Source organism: Hyperolius riggenbachi, chromosome 1, assembly GCF_040937935.1.
Source record: "Hyperolius riggenbachi isolate aHypRig1 chromosome 1, aHypRig1.pri, whole genome shotgun sequence".
NCBI lineage: Eukaryota > Metazoa > Chordata > Amphibia > Anura > Hyperoliidae > Hyperolius > Hyperolius riggenbachi.
Genome location: NC_090646.1, coordinates 25019559 through 25040551, shown reverse-complemented (window position 1 = coordinate 25040551; position 20993 = coordinate 25019559). Strand labels below are relative to the sequence as shown.

The 20993-nt window shown below is 46.2% G+C and overlaps 1 protein-coding gene across 1 annotated transcript in view; it reads right to left on the bottom strand.

Annotated features, from left to right (window-relative positions):
• Window positions 1-2482: 2482 nt before the first annotated feature.
• LOC137531552 (vomeronasal type-2 receptor 26-like) overlaps window positions 2483-20993 on the bottom strand; it is a 52611-nt gene continuing 34100 nt past the window's right edge. The window contains exons 4-8 of the mRNA XM_068251785.1: window positions 19380-19517; window positions 7263-7407; window positions 4279-4391; window positions 2633-2863; window positions 2483-2497 (exon numbers count right to left, since the gene is read on the bottom strand). Coding sequence (XP_068107886.1) covers window positions 2483-2497; window positions 2633-2863; window positions 4279-4391; window positions 7263-7407; window positions 19380-19517 — 642 coding nt within the window. The remainder of the gene's footprint in view (window positions 2498-2632; window positions 2864-4278; window positions 4392-7262; window positions 7408-19379; window positions 19518-20993) is intronic.

Below are 20993 nucleotides of genomic sequence, written 5' to 3'. Positions count from 1 at the left end.
TCCAAAGATGGGGTCCCTACATCTCTGCAAACCAGAGTTACAGGGGTCCGAAATTGGTAAAATCCCCCATAGGCTTTCATTGCCTCCCTATTTCACTTTCCAAAATCTCACATCTTTTCAAAGGGCAATTGCTCAGCAGTGGCAAATTTTCTAGCATTGTAGGGACCCTTAGGAGGAACATGACTGGTGAGTTTCAGGCCCCTAGGCCGAAGAGGTCATAGCCTAGGGTCACAAAAACCTGTTTATTTGGGCTATTTCAATGGTAGTGATGGTGACGTACATAAATCTCAGCCACGGCCGTTAGCAACGTCTGAATTTCACAAAATGTCTCATGCTGGTAGAAGACATATTGTTAGACTTGGATTCCAAAGATGGGGTCCCTACATCTCTGCAAACCAGAGTTACAGGGGTCCAAAATTGGTAAAATCCCCCATAGGCTTTCATTGGGCCTCCTATTTACCGTTCCAAAATCTCACATCTTTTCAAAGGGCAATTGCTCAGCAGTGTCAAATTTTCTAGCATTGTAGGGACCCTTAGGGGGAATTGCAAGCACTCCTAACAAAAACTATTTGGCAGCTCTATTAGAGTGGCAGACTATAGTGTTACAGCAGACTATAGCGCTACACAGAACCTGTGAGGGCAATTTTTGAGCAGAAGAGATCTATATATGTATACATTTTTCTTATGCAGGTTATTTTTTATCATTTTTTGTCTCTTTTGGATCAGGTGGCTCCATTGTGTGCAAGCTGTGAGTGATTTATGCATTTGAGAACACGGCATAGGAGAGTGCATATCTAATAATAGTATGAAACATGTGAGTTAATGTTGTTGGGTTGAAATACTCATATGACCATTGTTTTCATTGTGAGACATTAGAGCAAGCCTGGCATTTTTATCAGACCTTGTTATTGATGTGAAATTTTACTTTTAATAAACAAATTTATATACATTGAAAAACTAATGTTATCCTATCATATATATATTGGATTGTGTGCCTAATAACTATACACCCGGTATAGTCCAACCAGTGGTGGCTGGCTAGTGTAATGGTTAAGGGCTCTTCCTCTGACACAGGAGACCAGGGTTCGAGTCTCGTCTCTGCCTGTTCATAGCACCATCCTCTGTATTAACCCTTTCATGTGTCCAACTTAGTTTAAAATTTGTTGCCCTCTAAACCTAGGTGTGTCTTATAGTCTTTAGTCCGAAAAACACAATATATGCAATTCGTTTTGCTTTACTCATCTTGCATTTAGACTTTACGCATGTTATTCCGATTACACCAGTTTATTGAATACACCCCATTAACACAATTACCTAGGTACCTCCTACCTCCAGAGGATCCTACAACCCTAGTTCATGCCTTCATCACATCATGTGGACGATTGCATTGCCCTGTTTACACGAGACAGTCTCTTTGGCACCTGCTACGACCTGCCCAGCACCTTCTTTGGGCGCCACCATAGACATAGGGCTTGATTCACAAAGCCGTGCTAACTGTTTAGCATGGGTGTGCTAAACAGTTAGCACTGAAGTGCCGATCGCGGACTTTTGCGCATGCAAAGTGCCACGATTCGCGCGATCGCGGACTTTTGAGCATGCAAATTGCCACGATTCGGCACTTTGCCATGTGCAGGGGGAGACATGCAGCTCAGAGAACAGTGTAAGTGCACGTTTGCTGCCCCTTCATTCCCCAAGTGCCAGATCCAGCTGTTGATAGCCTCCCACCTCTATGTGCAAACTCTGTGTAGCAGGACGAATGTTCGGGAAATCTAACTGCTTCTGCCACCCTGCTTCCCTCAGCCCGCCCCTTGCTTTCCTGGTGCCCTAGGCCATGGCCTTTGTGGCCTTGCCTGAAATCCGGCCATGACTAACACTGCCACTTTGCATCAATTCTTTGCTTACTGCCCTGGCTACCCATAAAGCTTAGAACTCACTTTAAAATTGGCCAATTAACATTCAAATCTCTACATGATTTAGGACCTGGACACCTGAAGGATTTGCTGAACCTGCATCACACCTTTCACAACCTCAGGCCAATAGGACCTAATAATAATATCACCCCCAGAGTAAGCCTCAAAACCTTTAGAGCCAGAAACTTTTTATTAATTTGGCCCACCCCGCAGTGACACCTTAGACAACCATACAAGTTGCAGCTGTAAGGGGAAATTTGGGCACTGGAGGTGCCTGATAAAAATAGCTGTTTAGATTGTATATATATATTAACTAAACACATACACATATAAACTTTAAAAAATACTTAAAGTGACACTAAAGCAAAAAAAAAAAAGTATGATATAATGAATACTGTATGTGTAGCACAGATAATTAACAGAACATTAGTAGCAAAGAAATGAGTCTCATATTTGTATATTCAGTTATAAAGCTTTATTTTTATAACATTGCATACTTTTGCCATATTTGCCCTTTACAAACTCTTTATTTGAAACTATGAAACCGAGCAGAGCTAATAACCCTTTGAACTTTAGTTCAGTAAAACCTTAAAGAAACAAGAAACAGTGAGAGGCGGGTTAAGATGCTTCAAAAAACAGCACGAAAAAGCCTGATTTATTATCAATGTTAGTACGTGATTTATACCCATACAATTCATCCAGTGAATGCAGAAATCTCTTACCATGCCTTCCTTCCAGGTAATATTTTCTGGTCTAAAATTCAGCACATCCTCAATGTCTCCATTGTCACTAAAGCTGGTCAGCAATTTGACATTATGAACATAAGAGGTCCCACTTTTGTGAATTACCCAGTTTGCTATAAATATCTTGGTCAGATCTTCCTCGTTTTCATTGAAGAAGATGTTTTTCGTGAATGGAGTCTTTTTCTGTAAACTTCCAACATATTTGTGTAGCTTCCATGAAAGAGGAAAATAGGTTACCAAAAACAATTGTAAGACTCTTCTGCATCAGTGCATTGCTCAGATAGCCTATGGGCCTTTTTCCCCTACACCTGAATCCGGGATGAATCTGCGGCATTTCCCCACATACGAGTGGGTCGAAGAAAAACTGCCTATCTAACTAGGGAGTTGCCCTCCAGATCGCACTGAGGAGCATAATCTGGACAACATGCTGCAGATTTCCCTATAACCATGCATGGCTTAGAGATTTGGGCTGCGGATTTGCAGCATTACAGGAGCTGTGGCTGAAAATGGCCTTGGCTCCTAAAGGAAACCATTCCTAAAAGAGGAGAGGAGAGGAGGAAGTGTCTGCATGGGGGCAGGGAGAGAGAGGAGAAAGACTCTTGGGGTGGGGAGAAAGCCGCCTCTCCACCAATCAGACACCTGTAGGCTCATGCCTGTGTGCTTTAATGGTAAATCCGGCCCTGACTACAAGAAAGGTTTGGCAGAGGGGAACTCATCACATCTTTTCCTCACCTCACTATTGGAGACAATACTTCCTTAGGAAGTGAGGATCTTGGCTTCACTGCAAGGAAAGGATGAGGAGAGGAGAGGTTAGGTCAGGTCAGATTAGACTGTGAATATAAAGGAGATAGATCAATCATCATTGCCCAGAAGTTGAGATGTGTGTTGCAGTGGTCAAATTGGTAAGCTACTATGGTGGTGTACATGTGTTTGGGGGTGATTCCAAAGTGTGCCCCCCATTTTTGGTGCCAGCCCCAGTGAAGATAGCAGATGTTGCCCCAGTATTAACTAGGTTTCCACTGGTATAGGTAGCCAGGTATGTCCCTAGTATTAGGTAGCCCCTCCCAAGTATAGGTAGCCAGACTTGCATTTTATCACTAGCAGGTGCTTGTCGTTTACTAGATGTATTATGCAGTAACTGCAGACATTTGCTTTTCCGAGGCATTTGTCAGAATATTTGGTAGCTAGCAACGGCTACTAGTGCTACTAGCTACTGCTACTAGCTACTGCTACTAGCTACTGAGTGCTACTGAACTTTGGACACCTGATCTTGATCTGTAGGCCTGTTTTCCTGGGTTTCTAGCTGCTTGCATTCTGCTGTGTGACCTTGCAGTCATCTCTGGAAAAGCTGCAGGAATGCCCCTAGTGAACATTTTGAACAGGAAATTGCTCTCCTCTATTTACCCTTTAAGATAGTGACAAATAATGACGCCAATTTTGGGGGTCTATAATGCAGTGTGAGGGGGGGGGGGCAGAGAGCAGCAGTGTGGGGACACAAAGGCACGTTGTGAGGCTCTACGTCCTACCTGACCAACCCCCCCCCCCCCCCCCCCCCGCACCACCTCAGGTTCTTTTAAAGATAGTAATTATGATGGTAATAGTAATTGCAATAATAAAAAACTCACCACTTCTGTTACTCTGTGGTTTCTAGATGCACTTTCTCTAGAGTACATCATCCTCAGGGCATCTGAGAGAACATGTACTGCAAGAGTTGAATGGAAGGGCTTTCCTGTTGGTACTGGAAATTTAGAGAAAAAAGACTTGATGACTTGAGGTACCTTTGTACAGTTGAAACCAGGAATGAGAAATTTTTGCTCAAAGATAACATTTTTAAGCGCATTTGAGGAAAGACAATTAAATAGTTCAAATAAGAGATCTTCCCGCATTGGGTCAGGTGGTTGGGTGGAGGAGAGGACATCTCTAACGAAAGAAGTAAATTTAGGGGAATTACTTTCACGCCATCTAAAAATTAAGCTGCAGTTGATGGACTGAGCTGGAAAATCTCTTATATTCACAATATTTTTCCACGACTCATGGAGAATGAAGGTAATATTGACACTAGTCTTTTGAAGCTCATCTAAAAAATAATATGTCAATACTGAAAAAAATCCACATAATATAACAACCTTGGCTGTCTTTTTCTTAAAAACCTCAATATGATTTTCGTTAGTTTTCAAGTGCTCAGTAAATTTAAACACATACTCGATGCAGATCCCGTGTTGGGTTATCATCTTACTCAGTCCATGTAGCTCCATCTCACCAATGTCATTGCTCGATGCCACCATTCCAACCCAGTTCCATCCGAAATGTAGCATACATTTTATGATCGCTGCATAACGGACCTGATTGTCTTTTAAAAGCTGGTATAAGGTTGGGTACATTTTTTTATCACCTAGGAGAGGGTCAGTTGTTTCATAAATAATCTACCCCAAAAAAGGGGGGGGAAAAGGAAATATCATGGGAATATTTTATTAAAGATCACCAAAATAAAAGGAACAACCTCCATGAATCCGAGCACTGGATCCAAATACATTTGCCTTTTTTTTCTACTACAACCTGTCAGCATACCAACACATAATGTTCAGTAGAATAGAGTTGCAGTTCCTGTTTTAAAGGACTTCCGAGGACAAAAAGAAGAAAATGACACTATACCTTTTTAATATCAGAATCCACGGAGGACGTCCAGCGCGTCCTCCGCACCGTACCGCCGTCATTGCAGCCCTTTTCGTTCCCCCAGGGCCTGGCCCGACCCCACCGAATGGGTGGCATGGATTCCACCTGTAAGATGGCCGCCGCCTTGAGCCGCGGCTGCGCAGTACACTTTGCTGTGAGTGCGACTGCGCAGCCTTTAGCCCGCCTCCCGCCGCGTACTGGGTATGGGAGGCGGGCTAAAGGCTGCGCAGTCGCACTCGCGGCAAAGCGTACTGCGCAGCCGCGGCTCAAGGCGGCGGTCATCTTACAGGTGGAATCCATGCGACCCGTTCGGTGGGGTCGGGCCAGGCCCTGGGGGAACGAAAAGGGCTGCAATGACGGTGGTACGGTGCGGAGGACGCGTTGGACGTCCTCTGTGGATTCTGATATTAAAAAGGTATAGTGTCATTTTCTTCTTTTTGGCCTCGGAAGTCCTTTAAGTTATCGCCAAACAATGGCATAGGGATCATTCACCAAAGCAGTCATAGTGGCTGCAATGAGGCTCGTAGTCAAGGAGGCCTCGGGCCCTTTTATAGAGGAACTCCAGTGAAAATAATGTAATATGATGCAGATTAACGCTGAGGGACGCAGGAGCACAGCTGTGAAGTCAGTTTTTTACCTTGGTCCTGGCAATATAAATTGGCTGGTGTTTGCGAAAAAAGAAAAAAAATAAGAATTTCCTCTCTGCATTTATGGAAATCCTAAAAGAAAAACCTGAGGTTTTATTTGGTTTCACTTCTGCAGGAGGTACTGAAAGGGTTAAGCCTCAGTGTTTAGCATGGGGAAAACTGCCAAGGCAGTGCTCTCCTGCAGTCTATTCACATTGGCTGATAAAACCTAATTAGATAGTTTTTTCTGCTTAAACTGATTGGAATAAAGTTCAGTGCTGTTCTAAAGTTCCTCTTTAAAGTGATCATTCTTCACTGCCATTCACATTGTTTTCCAATTAGGCTTGATTCACACTGTGAATGTTGCATAATGCATGCTTTATGATGTGTGTGAACTGCAATGGAGACTGGCCATAGACTTTAACTCAAAGGGCTCGATTCACAAAGCGGTGCTAACCCAGTTAGAGACTTTAGGCATGATAACCATTGCACCACTCTGGTGAAAAGCCAGTTTAGGTGTGATAAGTTTAGGCATGATAAGTTTAGGTGTGATAAGTTTAGGCATGATAAGTTTAGATAAGTTTAGATCGCTTGCAAAGTCCCGCACGCAAAGCAGCGCCATTAAACTTTATACGAAGTGCACCAGTCTTTGCTAGCGTAAAACTTTTGATCAGCTGTGCACTGCGGTGCTAACGCAGTTGGTGCTTAAACTTATCATGCCTAAACTTATCACACCTAAACTTATCATGCCTAAACTTATCACACCTAAACTTATCATGCCTAAACTGAGTTTAGGCATGATAAAGGGCTTTTCACCAGGGTGCTAACTGTTAGCACCGCTTTGTGAATCAGGCCCAAAGCCTGCATGCAGTGAGTTAGAATAGCATGATCCATTACAACACAGAAGTGTGAACAGCCCCAGTGAATTGGCATGCAAAATTATTCTGCAGCGCAATGGATGTAGTATGAAAGGGTAACACGTTGCTCTAGATTGTAAACTCACTAGTCCATGGTCCTCCCCCTAGTGTTTCTGTTCCTGTTGTACTTTAGTAAATGAACATGTACCAGTATTGGTGATCCTTTATACTTTTTTTTTAACTATGTATTTATGCGTACTTGTGTTTCTTGATATCCTGATTGTACAGTGTATTAAGCCACTTATGTATCTATTGTAAAATTGGTGTAACAGAAGTGCCAATTACGATAAAATGCACTAAAAACAGTTTTAAAAGGAGGTAGTAGTGGTCTTACCTCTGAATAGAAGATGCTAACGGTCTATTTCAGAGTGCAGACCGCTAGTCCACCACTACCTACTCCAGTGTTGGACTGGGAGGTGGAAAAGCTGAGGAAATCCACTTGCTGGCCAAGCAGCTGTAATAAGGTGTTGCTGCTTACAGTGAAGACTTGCTGCAGGTTTCTATTGGGAGTGATAACAGGTCCAGTCAAAAATGGCGCCTGCGAAAAAGGGTGCATGGTGATGCTGATGATTTTTGCCGCTTATTGTTATTTAGCTTTAGTACAGCTGATCTTAAAATGTTAAATACCGTTTTATTGAAATGTCTAAACGGAACAAGTAAACTAGTAAGGGGTATGGTGCTAAACAATCACAGTGGGTTTAATTAAGGTTTAGGGTTAATTAGAGTTTACAGCGCTATGTACCTTATTTTAGCTTTTTAAAATGAACAAAATATCATCTAGGGATAACAATCATGGTGGATTAATAAAACAATCACAATGGGTTAATTAAGGTTCAGGGTTAATTAGAGTTTAGAGTTTACAGCGTTGTGTACCACTATTTTACCTTTTAAAAAATGAACAAAATATTAGCTAGGGATAATTTATGTAAAGGAACCTAAACATTTGATTGGGGATTGTAACCCTTTGTGCCATTATTTAACCTTTTAATTTGTTTTTCTTCTGAAGCCACAAATAAATATGGATAACGCTAAATAATGTTAAGGCTATGGGCCTGATTCACAAAGTGGTGATAACTCAGTTATCACGCCTAAAAGACTTTAGGCGTGATAACCTTTGCACCACACTGGTGAAAAGTCAGTTGAGGCGTGATAAGTTTAGGTGTGATAAGTTTAGGTGTGATAAGTTTAGGCATGCTAAGTTTAGATAAGTGTAGATAGCGTGCAAAGTCCCGCACGCAAAGCAGCGTCATTAAACTCTATGCGAGGCGCACCAGACTTTGCAAGCGTAAAACTTTTGATCAGCTGTGCACTGTGATGCTAACGCAGTTGGTGCTTAAACTTATCATGCCTAAACTTATCACACCTAAAGTTATCATGCCTAAACTTATCACACCTAAACTTATCACACCTAAACTTATCATGCCTAAACTGAGTTTAGGCATGATAAAAGGCTTTTCACCAGGGTGCTAACTGTTAGCACTGCTTTGTGAATCAGGCCCTAGGTGTGATAAAGGGCTTTACACCAGCGTGCTAACTGTTAGCACCGCTTTGTGAATCAGGCCCTATGTTTTCAATGCGGTGCCATTTTTAAACATCGGCACTGTGCGCCATTTTTATCTGACACACGGTTTCTGCTGCTTGGCCATCAGGTGGATTTCCTCAGCTTTACCAGCTCCCAGTCCAACACTGACCTACTCTCAGGGATGAGCAGAAACTACGCCAGTGCGAATTTACGCATCGTAGTTCGCATCTACGCATTGTAGTTCGTAGGTGAAGTTTCAAAACTATGCTTACGAATTTATACGTAGCAAAGTACTGCTATGCGTAGCTTACACCCACTATGCGTAGGTAACATGTGTATTGTGTAGTAAACTACGAATGCGTTACTCACGGCTAATTTTCCGCGTGCGATTGTATGCTTACAAATTTACGCATTGTAAAGGGGGGAATGTACGCATAGAAGAGTTCCCGGTATAAGCATTTACAGAGGAATTAATGTATAACATTTTCTGCATGCAGGCATAAGCATCCACATACACTACGCTTCGCACTACGCGTAATTGCGTATTTTAATGCGTAGTCTACAAAATGCATATGAAGCAAATATTTGATTTTGAAGCTGTAGTTTGGCGAAACGTAATTGCGTAAAACTACGCGTAGTTCCAGCGTAGCGAAGTTGGCTGACTACGACCATCCCTGCGCTACTCTTACAAACTGTTTTTAGTGTACTTTATCCTAGTAGATGCTTGCAATTTGTTAATAGCATGCGCCCACCCTTGGCGGAGGGGTATTACCTCCTGCTTCTAGCCACTACAAAGGGTGTCTTCTTAACCTAAGTGGGGTTGAGTTTATTCTCCCCATCAGCTAATACAGTGGTCACCTTTGAAATGACCTACATTTGTGAGCATTACTCTTACTCTATGTAAGTTGATATCACTTTTCATTTAATACATACAATACTGTATTGGGCTCTCAGTTTCCCTGAGTCCATGCAGTCCATGCAGTGTGTTACTATGCCATTATAATGCTCCACACCCAGCGCACTGTGAACGTCACTATTGGTGGTGCATTGCCTTGCAGCAAGCCGTGTTGCAAAGTGCCCATTCTGCTGCAATGCACCACTGTGACCTAGCCGCCACGGCACACAAGAGCTCTCAACTCTTTTCTCCTTCGCTACATTTTGCTACATGTTTGCTACCCTTAGCCAGCTGTTTTTGTCTACCATGTTTTTCCTTGTATCTCTACTGTGTGTCCTTTCCTGTTTTAAGCCCTGTTTTTGTGCCAAAACCAATTCCGAGCACGACCCAGTCGTGCTTGGCGAAAATAAAATGATTCTGATTCTGATTCTGATTCTGTGAACATCTCTTCATTTCTTCATGAATACAGGATACAAAGACAGTCAGTTGTTACATCGGGTGTCTTTGAAACCTGGTTTTGTGAAGAAATTAAGTTATCACAGTTTTGGCAGCACTCATCTGAGCTTTTGCAGACCTTTTTTTATTGCATTTGCTGCAGTCCCGCACCGGTCCTCCATCGGTCCTGCATCGGTCCTGCACCGGTCCTGCACCGGTCCTGCACCGGTGAGCACTGCAGGGAGTCTAGGAGTCTAAGCCTTTGGTTTCTCTCCTCCTAAAGAGGCATATAGTTAATGTTATTTATTTATTTTAGTATTTATATAGCGCCAACATATTACACAGTGTTGTACAGAGTATATTGTCTCATCACTAACTGTCCCTCAGAGGGGCTCACTATCTAGTTCCTACCATCTATATATATAATAGAGTAAGTGCCTCAACCTTCAAGCAAGAAGAAGAAGTAGCGCCCTGCCCCCAGGGCCGGTCCAAGCAAGAATAAGGGGCTGATCCAAGCAAGAAGAAGACGTAGTGTCATATCAAACCAAAGGCAAACAGGGATAATTTGCATATTCAGTAGCAGTGCATTCTGGGTAACCACAAATGTTCACTTATAGCTGAATTATTGCAGATTTACTTCTGTTTTAAGAAGGAAAGTTACACAAAGCTTTGCTTTTTTTTAGTAGGAGGGCTTTTTGGTCTCTTTTATCCTCTTATACATTCTTAGTAGTTTGGGTCACCCTGAGCTGCTTGGTTGCTCTGTTGTACTGGTCCAAGCCCCATCTCATACAGCCATATCAGCCTCTGCTATGTACTGATGAGGACCAAATGGCTTACATAGGCTGTCACATGTGGGTTTGATATGACTGTGTAAAACTTAAAGCTATAGGCTTGTTTGACTTACCAAGGGTGAAAAGGAATAATTTGCATATTTAGTAGTGGTGCATTGTGGGTAATCACAAATGTTCACTTATAGCTGAATTATTGCAGATGTTCTTCTGCTTTAAGAAGGCAAATTACACTAAGCTTTGATTTTTTTTAGTAGGAGGTCTTTTTGGTCCCTTTTATCCCCCTATACATTCCGAGTGGTTTGGGTCACCCTGAGCTGCTTGGTTACTCTGTTGTACTGGTCCAAGCCCTATCTCATACAGCCTTTCAATCCTTGCCATCTACAGATGAGGACCAAACGTCTGAAACAGACTGTCACATGTGGGTTTGATATGGCTGTGTAAAATTTAAAGCTATAGGCTTGCTATACACCAGCGGCTCTGGATGCTTGCTTGGCTTACTAAGGATGAAAAGGAATTATTTGCATATTTAGTAGCAGTGCATTGTGGGTAACCACAAATGTTCACTTATAGCTGAATTATTGAATATTTCCGTCTGTTTTAGGAAGGCAAATTACACAAAGCTTTGCTTTTTTTTAGTAGGAGGTCTTTTTGGTCCCTTTTATTACCCTATACATTCCGAGTGGTTTGGGTCACCCTGAGCTGCTTGGTGACTCTGTTGTACTGGTCCAAGCCCTATCTCATACAACCGTATCAATCCCTGCCATGTACTGATGAGGACCAAAAGTCTGAAACAGGCTGTCTACATGTGGGTTTGATATGACTGTGTAAAATTTAAAGCTATATGCTTGCTATACACCAGCGGCTCTGGATGCTTGCTTGGCTTACCAACAGTGCTGCTCATCAGGATACCGGATATCCGAATAGACTCGGATATCCGAACTTTTTAGGCCTATCCGATCGGATCCGGATTCCGGATAGCTGGACGGAAATCCGGATAGCTCTATGCGGATAGTTGGTCGCATAACCCGGATATCCGCGGATACCGATCGGATATCCGAATCCGGGTACTGTAACCATGGACATGATGTCCATGACGTCATTCAGCCAATCAGAGCGCTCCCAGCCTAAGCCCAAGCACCCAATCACAGAGGGGAACCTTGGCCAGTCCCTCCTGTATATAAGGAGGGGGGCATGTTAAGAATCTCGTCCTTGCTTTGTGACTGCCACTGAGATAGTTTGTCCAGTGTGTTTGGCTGAAGCAAGTACATTATCCCAGTGATAACCCAGCGTTTTAACACTAAAACACCTTCTGGTTTTACTGTTTTACTGTGTTGTAGTTAGCTTAGCTAGTCTGTGTAATTTGTTAGTGTCAGTCAGTCTTGTCAGTCAGTCTTTCAGCTGCAGCAGCTGCCTGTGCCTGCTACTAGGTCCTGTGTCTTTGTGTGTGCTGTGTCTGTGTGCACACACTCCAGGCTCCTTGCTGCTGGCTGGGCTGCTATTACTACTGCTACTAGGTCCTGTGTCTTTGTGTGTGCTGTGTCTGTGTGCACACACTCCAGGCTCCTTGCTGCTGGCTGGGCTGCTATTACTACTGCTACTGTGGTTTTATATTGTGTAGTTGCAGACAGTGCTAGTACTACAGATTATTGCTGCTGTGCTGCTGCTGAGTGAGCAGTGTCAGTGTGTTTAGTTGTTGTACTCCTGTCTGTCAATCTGCTGATCATTTCCAAGCCCGCCGCCAATAATAAAAGTGCACCAAGTACCCCACACACATCATCTGTGACGTCGACTCATCAGTGACAGTGAGTCTTGTACTATGTCTGGCACTGGCAGTGTGAGACGGGGGAGGGGCAAGGCCAGAAGGAGAGTGAGCAACATTGCGGCCTCTGGCAGCAGTTCTGCCGCATCAGTCATTCCGCCGCTACCCACTGGCAGTCACGCTGCAGAGACGCAGCAGCGTGTTGCGTCAATTTTCAAGCAGGGTCAGCGGCGCAGATTGGAGGAGAAGGACGCCGCGTCTGTGATGCAGCAGATGGCGCATGACGAGGAGCAAGCCAGTGACAGTGAGGCCACCACCACCAGCCCTAGCCCTAGAGAAAATATTCTCAGCAAAATTGGCTTTACAGAAGAGTCTGAGATGCTGACAGTAATTGTTGGGGGGGAGCCCGTCCATGATGTGTCAGCAGAAGAGGAGTTTGAGGCGGGCTCATCATCCCAGCAGTTTTACGAAGGGGAGTTTGATGATGAGGTGAAGGACCCGGACTACCAGCGACCGGAGGGGCATGTCAGCTCTGACTCTGAGGAGGAGGAGTCAGTGTGTATGGCACGCAGGTTGAGCATTGCAGGGATTGGCAGGAGCAGCAGTGGGCATGGAGTACGTGACCCGCAGGCTGCTGCTCCATCTGTCAGTGGCACGACTACCACCAGCCGCACCACTCAACCCCAGGCCCCAACCACCACCGGGAGAAAATCCACAGCAGCATCCCGTTCTGAGCCACGTAAGGGAAAACTCCAATCCCCAATATGGCAGTTTTTCCATCTGCCCTCACTGGATAGCAAATTTGTAACGTGCAAATTATGCCATGTGAAGCTGAGCAGAGGGTCTCACCCCTCCAGTTATGGCACCTCCAGCTTCATCAACCATCTGGGCAATAAGCACAAACCTGAGCATCAGGAATTCAAGCTGCTGAAGGAAGCTGGCGCTGGCCCTTGCAGAGGTCAGAGCACTATAACCAGCTTTGCCACTCCTGCTGACACTGAGGCCTGTTCAGGCAGCCAGTCCTCCTCAGTGGTCTCCTCTGTTCCCTCCTCAGCTTCCCGTGCAAGCCTAAAACGCCCCCACCACCAGACCCTGCTGAGTGACTCTTTTGTGGTCAGGGCTCAGCCTCCCGGCAGCCGTCGCATACGCCAGCTGAACGGCTTGCTTACACGGGCCATGTCCTCCCAGCTCCTCCCGTACTCGTTTGTGCAGGAGGGGAGCCGGATGCGTGCGCTCCTGCAGTGCGCAGCGCCGGATTGGCCAATCCCCAGCCGGCACTACTTCGCACGCAAGGCCATCCCAGCACTGCACTGCTTTGTAAAGGCCAACGTGGAGCGTGGGCTGGATCATGCGCTTGGTGCGCGCGTCCATGTGACAATGGACTCATGGAGCAGCCGGTTCGGGACAGGCCGCTATTTGTCCTTCACCGCGCACTGGGTCAGTTTGGTGGAAGGGGGTGAAGAGGAGACAGCAGCATCATCACCACGGTGGGTGGTGCCACCCCGCAGCAGGGTCAGGGGAAGTGCAGCAGCTTCCAGCTCTGATCCGGTTCCATCCGCCGCCAAACAACCCCGCCTCAGCAGCAGCGTGAAGGCCCACCACTGCCAAGCGCTGCTGCAGATGGTCACGGTGGGCAAGAACAAGCTGACGGCAGACCACGTCTTGGCCAAGCTCCGAGAGCAAGAGAGGAGTTGGCTGACCCCCAGAGGCCTCAGAGTCGGAGAGGTGGTGGCCGACAATGGTGCAAACTTGGTTGCCGCCATCCAGCGGGGAAACCTCACCCACATCCCCTGTCTGGCCCACGTCCTGAACCTAGTGGTGCAGAAATTCCTGCACACCTACCAGGGGATGGACACTCTTTTGGGAGCGGCAAGGAAAACGGTGGGTCATTTTCGCCGCTCGGGTGGTGCCACAGCGACCCTTACAGCCGTGCAGATGGAGCTGAACCTCCCACAGCACCGCCTCATTATAGACGTTCCAACACGCTGGAATTCCACCCTGGCGATGTTGGAACGTCTGGTTGAACAGAGGCGGGCTGTCAACCTGTACCTGGCCAGAGCCACCATGGATGCCAACTTGTTGGGGACCGGCACCACCCACCTCCCAGACATCATCCGCCCTGCTGAGTGGGGAAAAATGCAGCTGGTGTGCTTTGTGCTGGCACCCTTCCTGGAGGCCACCAACATGGTCAGCCGGGACCATGCGTCGCTGTGTGAGTGGTTGACCATTGTGTGCATGCTGGACAAGGCCCTCGATGCTCTGCTGGAAGTGGGAGAGGAAGCCTTGATCCAGCAGCAGGAGCAGCAGCAGCACACTTCACAGTCCACCTCTGTGCAGCAGGAGGAGGATTCGGAGGAGTTGGAGGAGGACTTTGAGGAGTTGGAGGTCCCTGACCTTGAAGAGGAGGGGGCACAGCGGAGTGCAGCTGCAGTAGTGCGGGGGTGGAGAGAGCAAGATGAGGCTCCGGAATCAGAGGAGGACGACAGCACTGTCAGCGGTGCAGAAGATGATAGGTCAGCAGAGATGGCAGCCCTCTTCCCCATGGCAGTGCACATGCTGCAGTGCCTGCGCAAAGACCCAAGGGTGAAGGAGATGAGTGCTCGGGAGGACATCTGGATCACCCTGATGCTGGACCCACGGCTGAAGGGGAAGCTGGCTCAGTTCCTGCCTGTAGGAGGAGACCCTGTGCGCCGAATCAGGGACTTGCAGCGGATTCTGGTTCGGCGCTTGGAGGAAGCCTTCCCCCGGACTCCCACCCCCCCTGCTGTCTCAGTCCAGCCAGCACAGCAGCAGGTGCCTGCATCCAGCATCAGCAGGCGCCCAACAAACCTGCTGTCTCTGACAAAGGCGCTCTATGCCACACCAGTACCGCTGCCTACAGAGGAGGTGCCTGCAGCAGCATCCGGCTCTCAAAGCCAGAACCAGCACCTGACCCGGATGGTGGCCGACTATATGGGGTCCTATAGCGGGCTTGACACCGACACCCCTGTGGACCCCTTGGAGTACTGGGTGAAGCACCTGGATATCTGGGGCGAGCTGGCGCAATACGCCCTGGAAGTGCTGTCCTGCCCGCCTTCCAGCGTTATGTCGGAAAGGTGCTTCAGTGCGGCCGGTGGCGTGGTCACTGAGAAGCGCTCTTGTCTGTCAGGCCAGTCTGTGGACAGACTGACTTTTTTAAAGATGAACGAGGCTTGGGCAATTGGTGAGTTCCTGGCCCCTGTTGTTGGCAAGAGGGGGAAATGAAGTGGCTGAGTGGTTATCACTATGCCTGCTTGCTGCTTAACCACCCTTTACCACCACAACCTCCTGACTCCATCTTCATGAAGCCAGGTTCTTATTTTTTGAACTGTGCCGTGGTACCTGCCATGGTCAACTATGTAAACACAATAGCTGTGTAATTTTTTTGGAGGTGTCTGTGCTGTGCGAGTTGTGGGGAGGCCCCAACTGCGTCAGTACGACCGCTTCCTGGAACCTCTCCTAATTTTTTACTGTGCCGTGGTACCTACAACAGTGCCATGGTCAACTATGTAAACACAATAGCTGTGTAATTTTTTTGGAGGTGTCTGTGCTGTGCGAGTTGTGGGGAGGCCCCAACTGCGTCAGTACGACCGCTTCCTGGAACCTCTCCTAATTTTTTACTGTGCCGTGGTACCTACAACAGTGCCATGGTCAACTATCTAAACACAATAGCTGTGTAATTTTTTTGGAGGTGTCTGTGCTGTCCGAGTTGTGGGGCCCCAACTGCGGCAGTACGACCGACCGCTTCCTGGAACCTCTCCTAATTTTTTACTGTGCCGTGGTACCTACAACAGTGCCATGGTCAACTATGTAAACACAATAGCTGTGTAATTTTTTTGGAGGTGTCTGTGCTGTCCGAGTTGTGGGGCCCCAACTGCGGCAGTACGACCGACCGCTTCCTGGAACCTCTCCTAATTTTTTACTGTGCCGTGGTACCTACAACAGTGCCATGGTCAACTATGTAAACACAATAGCTGTGTAATTTTTTTGGAGGTGTCTGTGCTGTCCGAGTTGTGGGGCCCCAACTGCGGCAGTACGACCGACCGCTTCCTGGAACCTCTCCTAATTTTTTACTGTGCCGTGGTACCTACAACAGTGCCATGGTCAACTATCTAAACACAATAGCTGTGTAATTTTTTTTGGAGGTGTCTGCTGTCCGAGTTGTGGGGAGGCCCCAACTGCGTCAGTACGACTGCTTCCTGATACCACTCTGATGTTGATTGACAGCCATTTTTTTAGGGGGGGGGGGGATTTTAAGTCCACTCCCCACATCATCAGTGTTTCCATTTTCAAAATTATGATGCTACATGCCTCATATACCCTAAAAAACCTTTTTAAAGCAATTTAAAGGCCACTTCCGGGATTAAACACGGATATCCGAATCCGATCGGATACTAGGGTCGGATATCCGAATCGGATTCGGATCGGAAAATTTTGAATTCGGATATCCGACCCGGATCGGATAGCGGGGTATCCGGATCCGAATCGGATCCGGATTTTGAAAAGGGGTATCCGAGCAGCACTGCTTACCAAGGGGGAAAAGGGGTAATTTGCATGTTTAGTAGCAGTGCATTGTGGGTAACCACAAATGTTCACTTATAGCTGAATTATTGCAGATTTCCTTCTGTTTTAAGAAGGCAAATTACACCAATACGGTGTGCAGCATTGCAGGAAGTGACGACAGTGGAAAGCACGATGGAACGTGGAAGAGGTGAGTCATCCCCGCCCGCTGCCTCTTACTAATAGTGGCGGCTGCTACTGTGCTTAAGCAGGAGGGGGAGCGCACATGGGGGACCCAGGTGAGGGGGGGGGGGTTCCTGCTGAGCTTAAGCTGGATCGGGAGTGCACATGGGGGACCCAGGTGAGGGGGCGTCCAACCCCCCTCCCCGCCGCTGTGCCCAATACCCCCTTCCTGCCCTCTACCCTCTTATGCGGCGTATGCTACGCTGCGGGTCGGCTAGTAGTCATATATTTGTCTATGTATGTATCATGTTGTGCATGTTTCATAGTCTAGGGCCAATTTTTAGGGAGAAGCCAATTAACTGATCTGTATGTTTTTGTGATGTGGGAGGAAACCAGAGTGCCTGGAGGAAACCCACACAGACATGGGGAGAACATACAAAGTATTGCAGATGTTGACCTGGCTTGGATTCAAACCAGAGACCCAGCACTGCAAAGCAAGAGCGCTAACCACTATGCCATCATGCTGCCCACATATCTGCTATGTTGTTGTTTTTTTTTGTTGTTGTTGTTTTTTTTTAGATTTAGCTTACACAAGACAAGACAGAGAACTGGGGCACTCAAAATGCCGGAGCCATTAGTGAGCTTTGCCCAAAGACTTAAGCAAAAGCCATGCTAGTACGTGATCCAAGCCAACCTACCAGGCTGGTTCTCTTCCACCCTCTCACATCTACAGAAGGGCCTGATCATTTTCTATTATTCACCCATGTAGCACTCTTGTAGACTGATCTCTCATCCATGGTAACAGGTGTTTACCGTCTGCTTTAGGGCCCTTTTACACTTAATGGGCCACATCCTATTCAAGGTGATAAGTAGCTTGCAGATGCGAGCTACTTATCACCTTGCCATCGCGCGAGGATTACCGGCAAATCCTATTGCCCATATCCTTCGCGCCATGGCCGATCGATGCTCCCTTTTACCGAGCAATGGGGAGTGAGGTTTACGCTGTGGTGCTGTCCATCAGCACCACGGGCCTCACTCCCCACACATGCGCACTCGCCCGCCGAAAATCGCCCCCATCTTCCGCCGCTGCATCTGGGGGTTTCCTTTAATAAGGAGGCCCCCAGAGCTCCCCGTCGGGTCGCCGCACACTGTAGAAGCCCCCACGCAGCTCTGCTAAGGCTCCCCTGTCATTATAAATACCTCCGCCGATCACCCTACGCCTCTCGCCGCAAAATCCATCACGTAATTACAGTGTATCTAACACTGTAATTACTGTCCGCATAGGAGCCCGGGCAAAGCATCTTTGAATCTGCAGCCGGGCTTCCCATTGGTACGCTGCCTGAACCAATAAAATGGCTCAGACTGCGGACCAATGGGGAGCCCGGCTGCAGATTCAAAGATGCTTTGCCTGGGCTCCTATGCGGACAGTAATTACAGTGTTAGATACACTGTAATTACGTGACGGATTTTACGGCAAGAGGCGTCGGGTGATCGGCGGAGGTATTTATAATGACAGGGGAGTCTTAGCAGAGCTGCGTGGGGGCTTCTACAGTGTGCGGCGACCCGACGGGGAGCTCTGGGGGTCTCCCTATTAAAGGAGACCCCTAGGTGCTGCGGCGGCGACGTGCGTTAGCTGGTTTAGACCTGCTTTTTGCAGGTCTAAGCTAACGCTCATGTCTGCCGGGAAACATCGCTTCCCGGAGACATGATAACAGTAATTGGATTCCGTGTTAAGAACTCGCTGGGCGATTATATCGCCCAAGCGAGTTCTTTTCCGCCTGGGGGGGGTCTAAAGTTTAGTAAGATTAGGCGATGCTCCCATCGCCTAAGTTAAGAACTCGCCAGTGCTTAGCACTGGCGAGTTCAGCAATAGAATATGGCCCAATGTGTTTTTTGCTTTGCATTGAGTTGAGTTGTGTTGAGTTGTGTTGTGTTACGTCACATTGCATTGCAATTTGGCATCTGAAAAAAAGCATGCACTAAATTGCATAGCGTGTAAAAGGGCCCTAAATGTAAAGGTCAGTTGGGAGTAACCAACAGTTTGGCAGCCCTGGTCATTTCCATATAAATGACACAAAATGATTGTGCATGCACTGGGGCTTTTAAAGGGACCCTCAGCAGAACCTTATAAATCATCCCCAGCCCTCCACAGTCCCTCTGTGGCCTCTGGGTCCCCTCTGTGGTCCTAATGGTGGCCTTGTTAGCCCGGTGACTTTGGGCGAAGTCGTGTGCAAATGTGCATGTGTGGAACTTGTGGGGCTATGGGGGGATGGAGGAAGCCCCAAGTAAGTTCAGATTTTGTTTTTAAGGGTCTGCTCCGAGTCCCTTTAAGTGGACACTGTACATCATTTCACTTCACAGTATAGTATACCAGACCAACCAATCATGTGTTGCAGTGATGACTTACATGTGTGTAGCGATACAGGCTGAGCAGCTGAGCCATGGCGTAATTGGACTGGACACTGGTGTCACCAATAAAACCGGCCACTTCCCCGTGTTCTCTGCAGGAATAGTTGGGAGCCTTTATCTTCTCTCCAGACAGGATCTGCAGCACATAGCCCAGGGTTTGCATTGGAATTCCACACGTATTAAATATATGGTAACCCAGAGTCACATTGGGCAGATGATTGGGAATTGTATTTATATTATTTATAGCATCAATCATTCCTAAAATACTTACATAATACTCCAAATCGATCCTGTAATAATAATTATCATCATCATCATCATCATCAGTATCATCATCATAGCAATAATTATTTAATAATAATAACATGACCAGTTCCAGAGTTCAACTTAAAACATTTGGAGCCATGCCTTCTGCTGTGCTGCCCCTACTCTTTGGAAGGCCTTGCCACGCCCAATCAAGTCATCTCCAGACCTAGAGGTGTTTAACCATTTAATGGCAATTTATTGTATTAAAACGTCATGCTTTTGCCTGTTAATGGCAACATGACGTTTTAATACGTCACGCGCTCCCGCCGCCGCTCCGCACGTGTGCGCGCCGCTACCGCCGCCATTACCGGCGCCGCCATTACTGGAGTGAATGGACGCGACCGCAAACAGCGGCCGCGTCCATTCATAAAACAGGGAATGTTACAGTTTAATAAAGAGTAAAAAAAAAAAAAAAGTGATCACTTCCTATACGGGAGAGTGTTCACTAGCGCCATCTTGTGGCCAAAAAGTATATTACACATATATATATACACATGTACATAGTACATACACACTATTAATAAAATAACACTTCCAACCCTCCCTCCCCCCCAAAAAAACACTTGTAAATAAAAATCAGCTTAAAATAAATAAACAAATAGTTGCCTTAGGGTCTTAGCTTTTTTAATCTATATTTTATGGGGGAAAATTAATTTTAATTTATTACATAGGGGCTGGTAATTATGGCCAGAACAAAAAAAAAAACAGAAAAATAACACCCATATTTCAAAATAATATATTGTCGCCATACATCGTGATAGGGACATAATTTAAACGGTTTAATAATCGAGACAGCTGGGCAAATAAACGGTGTTTGTATTAACCTCACGAGAATGTTTAATTTTAAAACTATAATGGCTGAAAACGGAGAAATAATTATTATTTTTTTCATTTTTTTTGTTTTTTTCCCATTAAAACACATTTAGGATAAAAAAAATTCTTAGCAAATTGTACTATCCACAGAAAGCCTAATTGGTGGCGAAAAAAACGAGGTATAGATCATTTTCTTGTGATAAGTAGTAATAAAATTATTAGGGAATAATAATTAGAGTAGAAAACCTTGGGGGTGAACTGGTTAACTCAAGACTGAAAAGCCACCTGTTTAATCCGGCATTCATGGTCACATAACTTATTTCTCCACTGTAACTCATCACTACGTACTGATCTGAGATAAGCTTGTGTGCTTTTGGGTTCTACAGGCGAAATGTACTTTATGAATGTTTTGTTGTAATAATAATAACAATAATAACTAACCAACCTGCGTCGTAGCATACGCCGCATCTATCTATCTAATAGAGTACGTGCC